Source organism: Adelges cooleyi, unplaced genomic scaffold (assembly GCF_023614345.1).
Source record: "Adelges cooleyi isolate 19-005CV unplaced genomic scaffold, UGA_ACOO_1.1 ACOO_flye_CR_arks_rails_tigmint_CR_PRNA_8, whole genome shotgun sequence".
Taxonomy (NCBI): Eukaryota; Metazoa; Arthropoda; class Insecta; order Hemiptera; family Adelgidae; genus Adelges; species Adelges cooleyi.
This window is the reverse complement of record NW_026096513.1, coordinates 4,167,126-4,184,002: the sequence shown is the minus strand read 5'-3', so window position 1 is coordinate 4,184,002 and position 16,877 is coordinate 4,167,126. Positions and strand designations below refer to the sequence as shown.

General features: G+C 30.6%; 1 protein-coding gene across 1 annotated transcript; it reads left to right on the top strand.

The window, feature by feature from the left end:
- The first annotated feature begins 15,053 nt into the window (after nucleotides 1–15,053).
- Nucleotides 15,054–16,469, top strand: LOC126845584 (gamma-glutamylcyclotransferase-like). The gene is made up of 3 exons (XM_050584308.1): nucleotides 15,054–15,665; nucleotides 15,729–15,861; nucleotides 15,926–16,469. Exons 2-3 carry the CDS (start codon nucleotides 15,763–15,765, stop codon nucleotides 16,349–16,351), a joined length of 525 nt encoding a protein of 174 aa, XP_050440265.1. The 5' UTR covers nucleotides 15,054–15,665; nucleotides 15,729–15,762; the 3' UTR covers nucleotides 16,352–16,469.
- Nucleotides 16,470–16,877: the final 408 nt, after the last annotated feature.

The following is a 16,877-nucleotide window of genomic DNA, read 5'->3' as shown; positions in this document are numbered from 1 at the left end:
TGATAGGCCGGAAACCCCATTTTTCCCCACGCCCCCGAGACACATCAGCGCCGCCCACACGAGGATTTTCCTGGCGGCAAAGTCTTGACGTTTATTAAGCGCCGTCGCAGCCAGTCCAAGTTGGTAATAACGCGCTCTTGGACATTTATTGTTAAGTCAAACCCAACGAGATTTTATTTTTTATTTTTAAACCATCCCTCGTCGTAATCCTATCGTCGTCGCTACGGCGATCATTAAGCTTTGGTTTATTATTAATTAATTCCATTATTTAGAAAGTAGATGTTACACTATAACAGATCTAACATTTTAACTTATGAGAATTGAAAGCAGACGGGTTTTAAGGAGTTTTATATAGGAAATGTTTAAGAAAAATGGGTTTTAAATTTTTAATCAATTTTGACTATATCAATTTATGAACAGATTAATTTGTATAAGCTTCGAGTTATTATTTTTAACTTTACAATTTTTTAAATGAGTAAACGCCTTTTTGGTAGCATTTTAGACCTAAAAGCCTGACAAAATTACGACTATTTTATAAGGTTAAATACTGTAATTCTATAAAGAGATCCGAGTTCTTTAAACTATTTTACTAGGTTAAAGAAAACCGTTTTTTATTTTAAAAAAATTAGTTACTTGTATAGTTTATTAAATAAATTAAATTTTTTTTTCAATATTAAAAAACTATTTTCTTATATAAAAAAAGCTAAAAACAAAATATGTTTTCTACACAACCTAGTAAAGCAGACAAAAACCTCGTATATCTTTACAGAATGGAAATCGGACCATCTTAAGTAGTCGACATTTTGTCAGGCTTTTGATCTAAAACGTCAAAAAATACTACTGCTTTCAATTCCCTTCACACAATTATTAGGGACATACTTCATTTGTAGAAATATACATATTACATACAATACTTTAAATTACTAATAAATATAATACTAATATAATACTTAATTACTTTTAATTTTTTTAAATATATTACTTTATAACTACCTAGTACTGTGTTCAATTTTTAAGTTATTATGCATATTATATTAAACGAGAAATTACATTTAAAAAAAATAGAAATTAATTTTCCCCATCTGTATTCAAACTTTTAAGAATTAATAGTGATTTTTCAAATAGAATAGATAATAACAGAATAAAACTATAACCAAATGACGAATTATACATTTACAAATATAATGGCCATGAGTGAGCACCCTAAACAAACGGAAAAAATAAAACCTTCATGCCCACCAAATAATTTATAATATAATAATATTATATAGAATTTTAATTCATCAGCGTACTTGGGCGGATTGAGCTAATTTGGGCGGAGTTGACACGGTGAATAAAAGTGTATTCAGTTGTATATATTATGCATTTGCAAAAATGATTGTGAAATTAGGTCCTAGGACAAAAATTATGGCCAAGTAGCGAATTGTCAGATTCTATTGTTGACTTTATTAAATTGTAATATCGACTAAACATAAAATATAATTAAGACAACTTTAATTGGTAAAATTTACATAAAAAGTGTTCAATTGAAAAAGGGAACTTTATAGACAACTATAAAAATGTTGTGCCCTATGTAACCCTAATAATAGTTCATTATACATTAGCAATATTTATTTTACTTGTGGAAACTGTGTAGTTATATGTATTAGGATTGGAACCGCGATAATTCGAATTTAAAAAAAAATCGTGATTATTAATTTTAGGTACATTTTGTAGATAACATTGGGGCTACAATAATTAAAAACAAAAGTTCAGAATTAAATTCGGAATTAATAACTATTTAACTCCATCAAGTATTTTATCCAAAACAAATACTTAATATAGTTTTGAAAATAGATAGACCTTTGTATGAAGTTTTTCGGTTTATACATTTCGTCTATTACTTATACACAAATCGCTCTACACAAATTAAAACTTGAATATTTCATTAACCTACAAATTTTTTTAAAATCAAGAATATAAATAAAGTATTAGTGTTGATCATTTTGCATTCAAATTATTACTGTTTTATAGTATAGACATGAGTGTTTAATTAATTATTATTTTTTTTAGGGTGTTTCGGGCTCTAAGACTAGCACTCCTAACAAATTCAATCTTTCCCTATTATCTGCCACGCCTCTCCATTTTTGCCTAGTTTCACAACTTTAACATAACTATTAATATAAAGTATTCTCATCATAAGCGTAGCCTGTCTAAGGGTTTTTTTCTAGTCGAGACATCTTTAATAACCGTTTTTATCAATGAACCATATTTTCTCTAAGTAGTTCCAGCCCACATTAGTGTTCTTTTAGACATTTCTTTTATTGTTTCCGGTCATTGAAGTAAGTTCCTCAATAATTATTAACGTTACGTATAACGTTTTCTATTATTTCGTGCAAATGCTGAGTGACGGTAACACCAAGTCTTTTTATCAGCAATGTGTACGCTTATAGTGTGAAAGTTCGTTTTCAGTGTAGTTTAAGAATAATGATTTTCTCGAAAGGGTTTCAGTATGTGATGTTGAGAATAGTATGTAATGGGTAAAACCAAATCAAAAAGGGTATTTGATTAAAAGAGGTCATTTTTAACAAAAAGACTGATGTTATCCGGCACACGAATGCGCTAGGGTTAAAATTGTTATCGGGTCTCCTGGGTGTTGACCGTAGGTTTTTTCTCTTTTCTCGTGTTTATCCTTTTTCTTATTTTACCAACGTCCACTGCAACTCTCATAGAGGTTATTTTAAGTGTAAATACGTTTCCGGTCGCCAAATGTTTTCCGTATCGACGCAACCATCGCCCGATTCGTATTCGGGGCATTAAGAACTACCATAATAAATATTTCGCCATTAACCGCGACCGGAATAAAAACCGAATCCCTACATTAAGTATACACCGCTTTGTTCGTTGCATCGTTAGGCCCTATTCCGCCGGGAAGTCTGTTTTTTTTGAATCAGTATCCGTACACTATTTAAGTCCGCCAGATATACTATTGGAAAACACCAAGAGCCGTCATATTAGGCTGAAATGTTCTTTGGTCGAGAGCAATAAGTATGACCTATTAACCGGGTTGGTATATCTAAAAAAAATGTTTTTCTATGGAGCTGGTAAAGAAAGTATGGCCCAACTACTGACCGTCAAAATGATGTATTACAATGGTTTTCGTGACAAAACGTACCGAAATTCAAATGAAACGTATTACTTTTCGTAACGGCTTCGAATAGTAAGTTGATATAATTACATCAATTTGAGTGCGATACCAGTTTATAGTGTCAACTCGGTTCGTCGGTAGCATTTTCATATATCGATTTATCTTATTTATTTAAATGGTGTTATTGTCATTTATTACACAGCTATTAAAGTATGGATAAAACAAAATATACATTAAAAATAAAAACATATGAACATAAAAATAAATTTCAATCGAATTGAATTCCGTACTAATCTGATTATCCGGATTCATAGGTTTTTAATTTTAATTTGTTTACGCCTAAAATTCGTGTAAGTGACGAAATCCAAAAGCACTGTTAATGTTAGAGATATAGGCGAAGATTTGATTATTTTTTTAGACTGGCTTGGCAATGGCAATGGCTTCACATCCCCTCATCATTATTTTGATGAATGATGAAATAATTTGGGGAGTCTAAGCCCCCCAAACCCCCCAACACCCCCAATCTCCGCCTATGATTAGAGATGGAATTGAAATATATCCGTCAAATCTAGATAATTCGGACAGAAAGACGGATTCCTATTACTAAATTTCTTATTTCATAATTTGATTAAAATAAAAAAATAATTTTAGTGGAGAGTGGCCATAGTAAATGAACTCAAGTCTAAAAATTAGAATACCATGTCAGCGAGACCACTAATTATTGTAACAGATTAATTTAATTACTGATAATTTTTTGGTGTCAAGTAATTGTTGATAAAAAAAAACGGTAAATTAACTACTCACTATTTAATAAAAGGTCAATGATAAAACAATAAAATGATCGAAATTGCCGGCAGATCTCATCTCATCTCGGTTTTAACGATGCAAAATTTACCTACATACACACAGCCGCACTGAGGTCACACACCAGGGACATATTATTATACAATGTGGGGCGCACGCGCTTGCTTATATTGTAATTTGATTTAGGAATAAGGACGCATTCGGTGTAGGATATAGTACAAGGGGGCGAAATAATAATGACAGTCGACGACGGGGGTCTAAGCTGACGTTATTAAATCGTTTTCTCCGGGCGGCGACTGAGTCCTTGTCTCGAGAGCTTTACATAATATACGGGACGCATCGTTCTCAGGCTTATTATATGTATATAATATATATAAAATGTGTGATATACGTGTTTATATGTATATAGATAAATATAATATGAAACATTTATTAAAACGCCAACAACCCGTGGGGGTCGACGACGCGACGTTTTCTTTTAACGCTAAAAGAGAGAATCTTCGCTTCTGTACGGGAGGTGCTCATTTTTCACTAGCATCTCATCTAATAATGTGATCACAAAATTATGACATTTTTTTTTAAATCCAAACGCACAACAGCATAGTATAAACTTCATTTGAGCCGCTTTATTACGTATGCCCACTAATAAAGCGCTGTCTAAAGGCTATAGACGCGCGTTCTTGGAGACTTTTAGTAACGTTTTCATTACTCAAAAAAATAAATATACTTTGAAATTCGGATTCTCATTCAATCACCTCAACATATAATAGGTGTCTATAACGAGTGTAATGCTTTCTGATGTGGAATCGAATCAATAATATGTCTTACATTATACACACACAAAATAATCGAAAACCCTGATTTCTCTTTTTAAGAAAACATAAATAATATTGAAGTTCTTAGTTCTAATACTATACTTTATGTAAATATAACTATATGTTTTTTTAGTTATTTTCTTTGTTCATTTTATTAGGTTTTAATAACTTTAAATGTCGGTACACCTTAATGTACTTTTATAATATCAATTATCATACACTGATATTTTTTATTATAATAATTTACTTTTAAGTACTTAGTGTTATTTAAGTATTAAGTACTACTGAATAACCTTAGCCTCTGCTTAGCCTTTTAACAAATTATATAGGTTAAACTTGTAATAAATATTTTAACTCTGCAAAAAAAAACAATTGTTATGTATGCTGTATTCTGTAACGAATCTGTCATTGTCTGTAGCTTATATTTGACTTGAGGATAAAAAATATTACATAAATATATAATTTTAGTCAGATGGCACTACTGATTGCTCCCAAATCTGTCATCCGTCATTGTTTTATTTCTGTTATAACTATTAATTATTATACTTATTGTTTAATATAGATTGTAATTAAATATTGCTAATTTTATAATTTAAAAAAATATATTTATAAATCTACCTTAAGTACAATTTTTAGTTCTGACTCACATAATGGCCCCGAAAAAATGACTAATTGGTATATAAGATGACTCTTTCTAGAATTTGTAGCTAAATAGGTGAATTTATAAATTAAGCCTCAACTTACTACACGCATTAACTTACTTCATATTATTATAATTTCGAAACGGTAGAACAATATTCGTCAAATAAAAAGCAATATGGTAGTTCAAAAGTTATAACACAAAAAAGGCACATAATTTTAAAGCCAATATTTTTTAACTTGCAATAAAACCAAGATATTTATTTATTACAAATGGACTAAAAGTCCTAGATAGTCCTAAAAGTCCAGTACACTAAATATTTAGAAACAAAAAATAAAAAGTAAAAATTACATTAAGCCTTAACCTAAAAAAAAGGAGATAATTCCGTAATTATTTTGGTACCCAGGAGCATGGAATATAATGGGAATGAGAGGAGTGCACAGAAACTCAAAAATTTATCATAAAAGAAAAACTTTCAAAGAGAAAAAAAAATAATAATATAAAGTTAAAAAATGTTTATAATTATATTGTGAAACTTTTATTTATATATTACTACTTTGGTTAAAATTACTTTTCAGTTCATTGTACAATAAAATTAAACTTTATACTCTGTCGTTCAGTAAGAAAATATCAAGGGCGACAACACAAATCCTCGAGCTGTCCTTTCTGATACTTTTATTCTTTCCTTCCTTCCTTCCTTCCTTCCTTCCTGCAACCGTTTATTTTTTATTTCTTCCTTCCCTGCTGTGCTTTTGTAATTTCATTACCCGCAACCGATTCTTATGAACCCCATTTAAACCTAAAAGTGTTTTTCTATTAAATTTACTGATGCGCTTATCAGCTATTTATATTTTGTACATACTTTACATCATCTAAAATTTAAATTTATTTAAAATAATATTCGAGTAATTTCATAAAAATAAATATTAAGTACATTAATTTTTTTTACTATTATTAACAAATAAATAAATTTAAAAATGAAAAAAGGGTATACAAATTACAATAATAATTAGGCCGATAGAAAAATAAAAACAAAAATTATCAATATCATTAAAAAAATATACGTGTGCAAATAAAATAATATAACTAATGAAATTTATATTGAATTAAATTATATTTATAACGACATAATAGTATACTGACCAGTGACCATACCATATACCTCACTGTATAAGATTAATTTCTAAAAGAAACTTGTACTCACATATCCATGACTAACTCTTTCTGTAACATTACTTTTATGTAAGTAATAATAATCTGACTAAGCAAATGATGATAATATAGAAACATAACATTTGTTAATAAACCTTAGTCATTCAAGTATGAGATGGTGAACCGTATAATTAAAAAAAACAAAGAACTGTAGATTTATGAGATATTTATCGGGGGAAACTTATAAATAAAATGTCTAGGTCACGATGATACATGTTCGCATTACTATATAATAATAATAATAATATATTTATCTTGTAATACCAAAAGACAAACCTAAAGAAATGAAAATATATGTACATATTATTCTACAAAAATGTTTCTTTTTGTTTAAGGGTTGTGAGCGTTGTATAAATCATGCCTTAGAGATTCGTATAATAATAAAGTTAGAAAGAGGTAAAGAATAAAAAAAAAACTAACAATCTAAAAGTCAAATGTCGAGAAGCAATAATGGCCGAGGTTAAGCGACAGCGCGCCTTAAAGGGGATTACCTGTGTCTCCGCGTGATATATTACACTTTAGTTCCAGAGGGATTTTTATCCCTTATTTTTGCGCTAAGCTTTAACGATGACGTTTACCGAGGGTAAAAAAAACACCCGGGAGATACAATTTTGTTTGTATTGGCGTTTGTTCGATAATATGGACTAACCTAATCTCATCAGAGCTATCCCAGTATTTTTTTTATTTATACAATTTGATTAGTCGAATTTCTAATTGCTATATTCTATTCCCAATATCATTACCTCATTACCACTATTGCAATTAAAATAATTATCTATTTCATGTTAATAATTTTCAAAACAAATATTCTAAATTTTATTAAATATATAACTTATCTATGTCGTAAGTTAAAATTCTTAAATTATGTTATTTCTAAATATTATTAACTATTCACTTTTTTCTTTCTTTTGTGAGTAATTATTAATACATTTTTTTTATGATCTTACCTTCGTCTGGATTTGTTAGACTAGGACTAGGAGGTATTCCTGTGATAGGTTGTCTTAGCAGTGACAAGTGGAGTAATAACAATCTGCCAGACCGTCTGTTCCTTGATCGGCGATCAAATTCCAACCTACTCAGGGAACAAAGTTCACTACCGGTTTCGGGAAAATCCTCAGCTCTTGGTAACGGCCATAACTCTAATTGTTGGGCACACCATTTTAACCAAGCCGCAACGTGTTCTTTGGTCCAATCTATTGGATCTGTATAAAAAATAAATAAATCATTTACACATTTGCACCAAAAAAATATTAAGCATCGATAAAAACAATTCAAAATATTGTGCATAAAAATGTAATTTGGCTTAATCGTCTGTTTATAATAATAAGTTTAATTAATAACAAAATGAAAATATTTTTTCGTATCTGTTTAAGGTTGCTTCATTCACTCATAGCAACTTCAATAAAGCAATGAATACAGCCAAAGTGTAATCTCCTCTTATTTAGTACTATAAAAAAAAAGTTGTAGCACGCCGTAATTTTAAATTGAAAAATGTGTAAATTTTTTGGATGTTTTCATCGATTATGAAGGCGAAGGGGTGAACTTTTTTGTTTTTGGCTTAATAAATTACCTCTTAGATACGATTTCTGATCTATAAAGCTACCACGTAAAGGTTCAGCGATTTAAAATATATCGTATGTCCAAAAAAAAAAAAATTAAGAAATAACAATAAAAAATAAACATTATCATTATAAAAACAATACTTACTCAGCTTTACATCGAAGGTAAAAATAATTTCTATATGTAGTTTTACGAGCTTTAATATTAATTTTTGGTAATGCCTATAAAAATTTGGGAGAGCATTGACTCCTTGCAGAATCGTTTAAGCAGATTTTAAATACTACTTTAATAGATGTTAACCCTATTTCCCATTAATTAATAAAGCTGTTTAACTTACACAAATTAATCTAAAAATAAATGTACATAATCTAAAATCAAATAATGTCCATATTTTGCCCTTTCGTAAATTCCTAATGCCAGGGCTTTTAAAAGAGTTTTCATTTAACCATAGTCAGAAAACAAACTTCCGTCAATCCTACCCCTCTTCAGAGAAAATAAATTTATTTTTATTTTTAAGCTTTAATATAGGATTTAAAAGTTCAAAATTAAACTAAATATGATAAATTGTCGAACATAACGGGTTTTTTTAAATATTTTACCGACCGTTTGGTAAGATGACGTTGTCCTCAGCATTTCGGTCTTCTGAAGTGTGCTCGTCTCCTACAGAACCGAACATCACCTGTAGTGCACTACTGCACGACGCATGTCTGTCCACTTCTCCATCAACCGGGCATGACGCTATAAAGGTACTATCATGATTGGCTAGGGCATATGTATAACTAACAAATTATGAAACGACTGGTGTCACATGCTTACAAATGAAAAAATGACGCAAAATAACATACACTGTAAAGTAAAATAAAAATCCGAATAGGATCGTTTAAATGGCGATTTGCGACCGAATTTGTTTTACCGGACCGAAAACAACGTGGACGACAAAAGACATGATGCGAATGCGACGATGTTAAGATCAAAACTGAATCATAGGCATTTTCCATAATATACTGTATGGTGTTCACGTCTTGGATGTATTCGCGGATGACGCATCTCGATTCCAAGACTCCGGCCACCATAGCTGACTAACCCCATCAGCGGCGACGGTGTGCTCAAGTTCATAACCACACCACTGTTTTCGAGTTTTTAACTAACACATTTAATTTCATTACATGTTCACCCACATCCGAATTCAGTTATGGATACTGCCGACTCGTCCGACTTCTTAGTGGATGACAAACAGCCCAATTCACTGATACAACCACGACGGATAATTCTGACGAATAAGATATTACTGCGATGAGTTTTGCACACAACCTTAAAAACAGTTTCCCTAAAAGAAATTTCCCTGATACCTGCCGAGGCGAACACCGAGAATCAACCGGGTTATAGTAAAATATAATAAATTATATTATGTCAATAATGAATCTGAATTGAGGCACTAAGAATCCAGGGTTACATTCCTTACTTTTTTTCTATACAACTATACTCCTTGGTATTCAAGTAATATGTTCTTTAATTCTAATGGAAATAAGTCAAGGCCTCCGTTCTCAAGTTTTTAATCAAACCCTATCAAAGTTATCGTGTTTAAACACTGTTTTTGATATTGATTACACCTCTTTTTATTATGTTTTAACTTCTAATACAGTTAAAATCCAAATTGAGTGCGTGATTAGTAATAATTGTTTCTCCAAAACTTTTGTCCATCAAACCGAACTTACTGACTGTAAGACTGTTATTTTGAATTTTTATTAGTCAACTAGGGTTCTCATTATTATAAGAAGAGAACTACAGCTACTGTCACGGCTTTAAAAGAACTCTGGTATTGTATGTGTTCAGTTTCCGGCGACCATCGGTGGGTCTATGCAATTCACGTCAAAAACAGGTTTTGGAAATAATATTCTTAGCAATATTAATTTCACTGTCATAAACTCCGGTACCGACTTAGACTGATATCGTTTTATTTGTTCGGCAACTCGACATTGGGTGGAGACGTTCTGTAATCAAATAAAATAAACCTACCCACTTTTTAAGATTCCTCATTCTTCATCAAATGTTTCTAATTATTTTGACAGTCGAGGGTAACCGGTTAGCAGTCTTTACAAATGACCGCAAAATTGATAACATTGAGGACGAATAATTTATCAACATTTATAAGCAATAAAAATAAAAAACAGTACGGCTCATAAAAATAGAAGTGAAGTGAGGTTATGGACTAAAGAAAGAGCAGACTTGGTCACAATGTAGATATCACTACTTTGATAAGCTGATTTTTTGGGTATGGAACGGCCCTTTTTTCACGGTTAAGTTTTTATTGGAGATATTATTCCTTTTTGCTGGCTTCAGCATCGTGGCACTCGCTATTTTTGTTATACTTAAACGATTAAATTATTCTGTATTCGATGCCCGATTAAATAAGATTTATTAGAACTACCCTCACTAAAGCAGCACTAATTTTGAGAAAATTGCACTATAAGACCTACCTTTGAACAAAATTTCACGTTTCTACCTATACAGGAAGTGCTGTAAAATTTGATGATCCGTGTGTCAGTAACAAAAGTGCATACTTTGAAGTTCTCCTCTTTTTAAAAGGCTTAATATTAAGGGCTCGATTTTTTACAGTGTCCTAAGCTCCTTAAGCTCAGTATATCTATGTTTCAAGTTTTAAAAGTCTATCATTAGAAGAAGCAGAGATATGAGAGTTAGAAAAACCAGGTGAATTGGTTCGTATAAAGATATATTGGCATTGCTGGAACTTGGCCTGTGCGTTTAGATAATGTGCTACATCAACGATTCTAGGTTATTGTCCCTTGAGACTGAATGACCGGGCAAACTTTAAACATTTTCAAAAAATACGTCGCCGGACAAAAAGAACGAGTTGAATGACGTGCCAAAGTTGTCACATTAATTATTAACAAGTTTAATTTAATTTGTCTTAACTACCATAAGACGTATTATTAAAAACTCATAGATCATTGTAAATTTAACCAAAAAATGAGTAAACCACATAATTCATAAATCAATACATATATTTTATGCATACATTTCTAGTACCAAATGTTGATAATGTAACTTTTTTCCTTAACCCTAACTATTGGTTAATTGTTAATACTGGCCTACTGTGAGCAAGCTTGAATTCATGCCCAATAGTCCAGTTAATACCATTCATTGAAGTTAAGTAGATCAGGTTGTTGAGAGTGCACCTCCTAAAATTGAAGCAACAGACCAAGAAATGCAAGAACCTATATCACCAAAATGGAAAGGATTTAGGATAGGTTTCAAAATTTCAAATGTTTTAACACACAGTATGTATTTTTAATAAGGACAGTGTCCGTCAAGGCCGTTCGTTGCTGTGGTTTGTAGAATGAGGTTTTTGTAACGTCTGAATAGGTGACATATAGCATACTATGGTAATGTTGGACTACAAACTCTGTAGTATTACTCATCGTAGCGTATACGCGCCTTCACGGCCACGACTGCCTACGTCATCAATAGCGTTCATTCATAATATTTATATTGTTCTTACTCTTATTGTGTGTATGGATTTTGGTGTGGCCTGTATACATAATATACCTACACAGAAGGACCAAAAACACTTTAGTACTAACGTCTGACACAAAAGAGTAGGGATGCCGACGCAATACACACATACAATCATAAAGTATATTTTGCCGGTGTTAACATAACGAGTAGTTCCGCTTGTTACTATTATTATTTATTTTATAAGACACAGATGCAATGACCAAAATAATACTTGTGGTCTGTTTAGCGATTATAGACCACATGAATCGTCATCTTAAATACACCCAATCATTATTTGAGTGACGGTTTTTGCGATTTGTCTATACTCTATCCTAGAATAACCTAATTCTTAACATAGGCCTACTACAATGTGAAATAAAACAAAAAAATTGTGTCTATAAACTAGAGCTGGACCAATGTAATATTTCTCAAAATGAGCAAAATTTTGATGTGTTAACGCAAAAACATTAGTGTTATAAATACCCAAGCTTAAACATTTGTTTTTAAGTATTTGCGTTTCAGTTTTCACATTTTGTTTGTAAACAGCGGTAAAGTAGTTAGCGATCAATACACTTAACAAATTCTCTTAACACATAAAATTATATATTTTAATATAGCTCGAAAGCAATTTAGAAAATTATGTCGCATGTTTCACCTTGATCAATTTAATTGTGATAAAACGCTGCGTTGCATCTTTTTGACGTGATTAGTATTCAAAATTAATCCATTCACGCTTATTAAAGTTTACTTGGATAATAATTTTATTTATTACAATAAGATGAAGTAAGAATGAAAAAAAAAAGGCGAGAGAGACAAGAGTCAAGACTGATGATATTTTTTTAAAATATATATTATTCAAGTCGTTTGTCGTAAGACTAACGTGTAAAAAATCTAATAGAAACTTCAAATGGCAACAGATCTCGTTTGTACCGATTATGGGTTTAATTCGAGAGCGCCGCATGAGTCATGCTCAACACGGCGCCGGCAAAAAAGTGGAAGTCCGCATCCGGTTTATCAATGGACATGGACCATACGGCGTGTTATGCGTGTACATAAGGTTAGATGCAATATGTCTATACAACAGAGAACGTATAATTATAATAACTCGGGCACGCGTACAAAATTCTCAGTTCTCACGCCGTCGCCAATGACTAACAGTATAAGAATTTGGCGGGAAGACGAATACAACTGTGAATACCTACATAATATAATATATACACTGTATATTTATAACTAGTGGAATTCGACAATTTAGAAGGATTTTTCAGGTCTAGGCGTACACCTGACATATTGATTTTTGTCCCGGCGCATTCCTACACAACAACGGTGGTCCATATGTCCGATAAATAATCATTACTTGATGTTATCACTTCTACAGTATTTAAAATATTCACGCTAAACCTCTGCGATCAATTAATATGTACTAACGGTTACCGGTTTATGTGATACGATGAACTTGACTCTTGAATGCACCTTAACCAACAGACAAAAATAATTAAATTATATTACTTAAGTGAATAAGCAAACGCATGTAAAATCCGGTTAACAGATTTACATGGGTAATGAATTTTGGCGCCAACGTGAAGAGTATAAAATCATAAATCGTAATCACCAACAAATAGCAATAGTATAAATTATAAAATACAACATTTATCTATCACGCGTCAAATCGTATAACATTTGGCTTTAGCATCTCGAATTTTATGGAATATAATTTTTTTAACAGAACAAATAAAACAACATATTTTAATTGAGAATAAAAAAAACATAACTTTATGTTCAGCTAGCCGCTCTGAAATTAACAAAATAGCGAGTTTTTCTATTTTCGACAAAGAAACATAATATGGACTAACTCCCTTCTTAGGATTCGAAAGAAAAATTTCCAAGGAATCGTAGTTTCCTCTTTGAAGAAACGAAACGTAAATAGCCATACCACTGGATTTTTATGGATATACTTTTGTTGAATAATAAAATAGAATAATTGTTTTTCAAATACTGATGAAGTAAGGACTTTTTGAAAGTAAGAAGCAAATATAAAATGGCCAACACACAAAATAACGACTTGGTTTTTGTCCTTTACCTCGTGGAATGTAATAATAAAAATAATTGCACAACTGGCCTTTAAATGTATTATTGGCTTAAAAGAAACTAAATTGAAAAATATTGTAGTAACAACCAAAAGTTTAGAGTTTTGTTGCCACGAGCATGTTAAAAAATGTCAAACATCAAGTAATCATTTAAAAATAAAATTGGTGATAAAAATATCCATGAGCTGGCTCCAAAAGAAATCAAATACGTACGTAATTGGTTTATCTACTTTGTTTGTGATTTTCATAGATTATAATATAAATATGTAGATATTAGGCCATCATCTATATAATATGTATAATGTATTTCAAGTTTCTAATCATTACATCAAGAATCCTTTTGAATATTGCCTTCTGTTCATGTTCGTAAATAAAATAATATCCTCTCACTCAATTTAGTCAAAACAATTCTATTAATTTTGTATAATTCTATTTTTTTTAGTTTTTACTGTCCCTAAGTTTGGTTTGACAACTCTTGATCTAGCAAGATTATTTTGGACTTGGCCTTTTGCCAACGAATGCCTTTTGGAACGATATAAAATATTGTTCCTAAAACAAAATGTTTATATCGTTACAAAAGTTATAATTTAATTTTAAATTGTTTTTAAAGGGTCCTTCCACTGACTCTTTGGAGTCTTTTATCACTGGATAGCTTCCCTACTCAAAGTCTCCAAGTCATTTATTTACATTGTTAACATATTTGCTTATTATATATTTGTCTTTATGTACAGATTGTAAATATTATTTTTAATTAATAAAAAATAAAAGTAAAAAAGTTTTTTTATACAAATTCAAAATGCCATCAATAGTTTTAATAAATATTGCTATAGGTAGTTATAACAAAAATTTAAATTTTGGTTTGGTAACGTTTTCAATCTCTAAATAAATTTAGCAAATTGTTCGTATTAAATTATCTATGTGAGTATTAAACTGTTGAATTTGTTCAAATAGTGTATTTTGTTACTAAATATTGAATATTTATCAAACAAAATCGATTTTACTTAAAGCATTAAAAAGTTAAATGTCTTTTCTTATTTATAAAATGTGTTGAGTATTGCTTAAAAATTATATACTATAATATTAATATGTAATAATAAAATATAAAAGGGAAAAATTTAATTTCAATTTGTGGCGGGTAATAATATAATAATTTGTGTACGCATAACCTTAAAAATGCTTCTTATCGCCTGTCTCTCTCAGACTAATGTAATCTATATATCTTTCTCTCTTCCCCCACTTTGTTATTTCCCTCTATTGTATTTTCATCACAAGAGGAATAATAATTAGTATATAGTTTTATGTAGTGACTAGTGTTCGCTGTTATTAAAGTTTTAGCGATTATTCTGTATATCGGTATTCAGCATAATTTGATAACGCCGATTAAGAAAATATTGGTCTCAAACTTGAATCTTATAGGAAATATTTAGGCTTAGAAGGTTAATAAATTGTCATTATCATGGAACATTATTCACATCTTGATATGGGTATACTTAATTTATATAATCAAGGTGGATCCATGGATTTTAATGTTGATACCCATTAGGTACCTATACTTGATAGTGGCTACTGTCTAGCAACTATAATGTTTATGATGCGGGATGCTAGCTTATCATTATAATTTATAGGTCTAACCAGCAAGCGTATTTATATAAGTTTCGAACGCTCGAGATTAACAATTATTTTATTATTATCAACTAGATAATAATATTACGAATTTATAATTACTAGAATGAGCTAAGATAAACTTTTTTTTTTATATATATATATTTTGTGAGTACCTATTAAGTATATATTTATTACCTACGGTTAAGTGCTAACATTTGCAATAATGTCGTCAAAGTCGTTGAACATAATATGATATTGCAAGGCTTAATATAATAATAAACAATTGGATATTCGTCATGGTAATAGCTGCACGTTGCTTTATTAATTTCAATACCTTAACACGTTTTATTTTTATTTTTCAGTCATCAAGCTGTTAATTGTAAAATAAAATCAGTGATGACATTCTTGTACTTTGCTTATGGTAGTAATTTGCTAGCTCAACGTATTCATCTAAACAATCCTTCGGCAAAAAGAATAGGGATTGGTAAATTAAACGTAAGTACCTTAAAGTGCCAGTTAAATTGTTTGGGAAAAACTCTTATTATTAATTTGTTTTTAGGGATATCGTTTGGATTTTAACGGTCCAGTATCAACATTTTGGAAAGGTTGTCCCTCAACCATTGTGCCTGATGAGGATTATGTTTGGGGTGCTGTGTGGCAAATGAATATTAGTGATCTCGAAAACTTAGATAAACAGGAAGGAGTTTCCCAAAAATTATACTTGCCATTTGAAGCCAATGTTACTGTACCTAACGTCCAGACTTTAATATGTCGTTCTTATATGCTAGCAAATCAACCAGAGAAACAACCCGTATTACCACTGGAAAGGCGACCATCTATAGCATATCTTGAAACAATTTTATTAGGTGCTGAAGAAAGTGGTTTGCCACTAGACTATGTTAATAATTTGAAGCTAATACCACACAACAATGTCAGTGGTCCTAAGATGCCATGGTCTAAACATCATAATGACATTGAACTGTGATTTGATTTTCAAAAACTTAAAATTAGTTTTACAAAATTACATGATCCAGACAATAAATAAATTTGTACAATATGTTATTTTGGTGAAAAATATATAATAAATTCATGATTGTTTAAGATGCCAAAGATTTATTTTTATATACTAGAGTTATACAGGTTCATTGCCACAGCAGACACGTTTAGATTAAACTAAAACGGACTGCGGTATCTGCTGGTGCTGAACCTGTTATGTTTACCTATCAAAATAAGTTGCAGTAATTTTTTTTTTTTTAACTTTATTTTTAAAAACAAACAATCTGTAATTTATTTATTACAATAAGCATGTATGCTTATAAGTATGTTTTTTTTACATGAAACGCATGAGAAAAGTAGCCACCCATTGGCGACACTTAACATAGGGCTTTGGTTAATTATAATTTGCATTTAATTTTAATTTAAGTCCTGACACCATTTTCTCTTTAACCTACTAGGAGGATTACCAGGAATAGCGTCAGAATTTAGCGCTGAAATTAAGGGATTTGGATGGT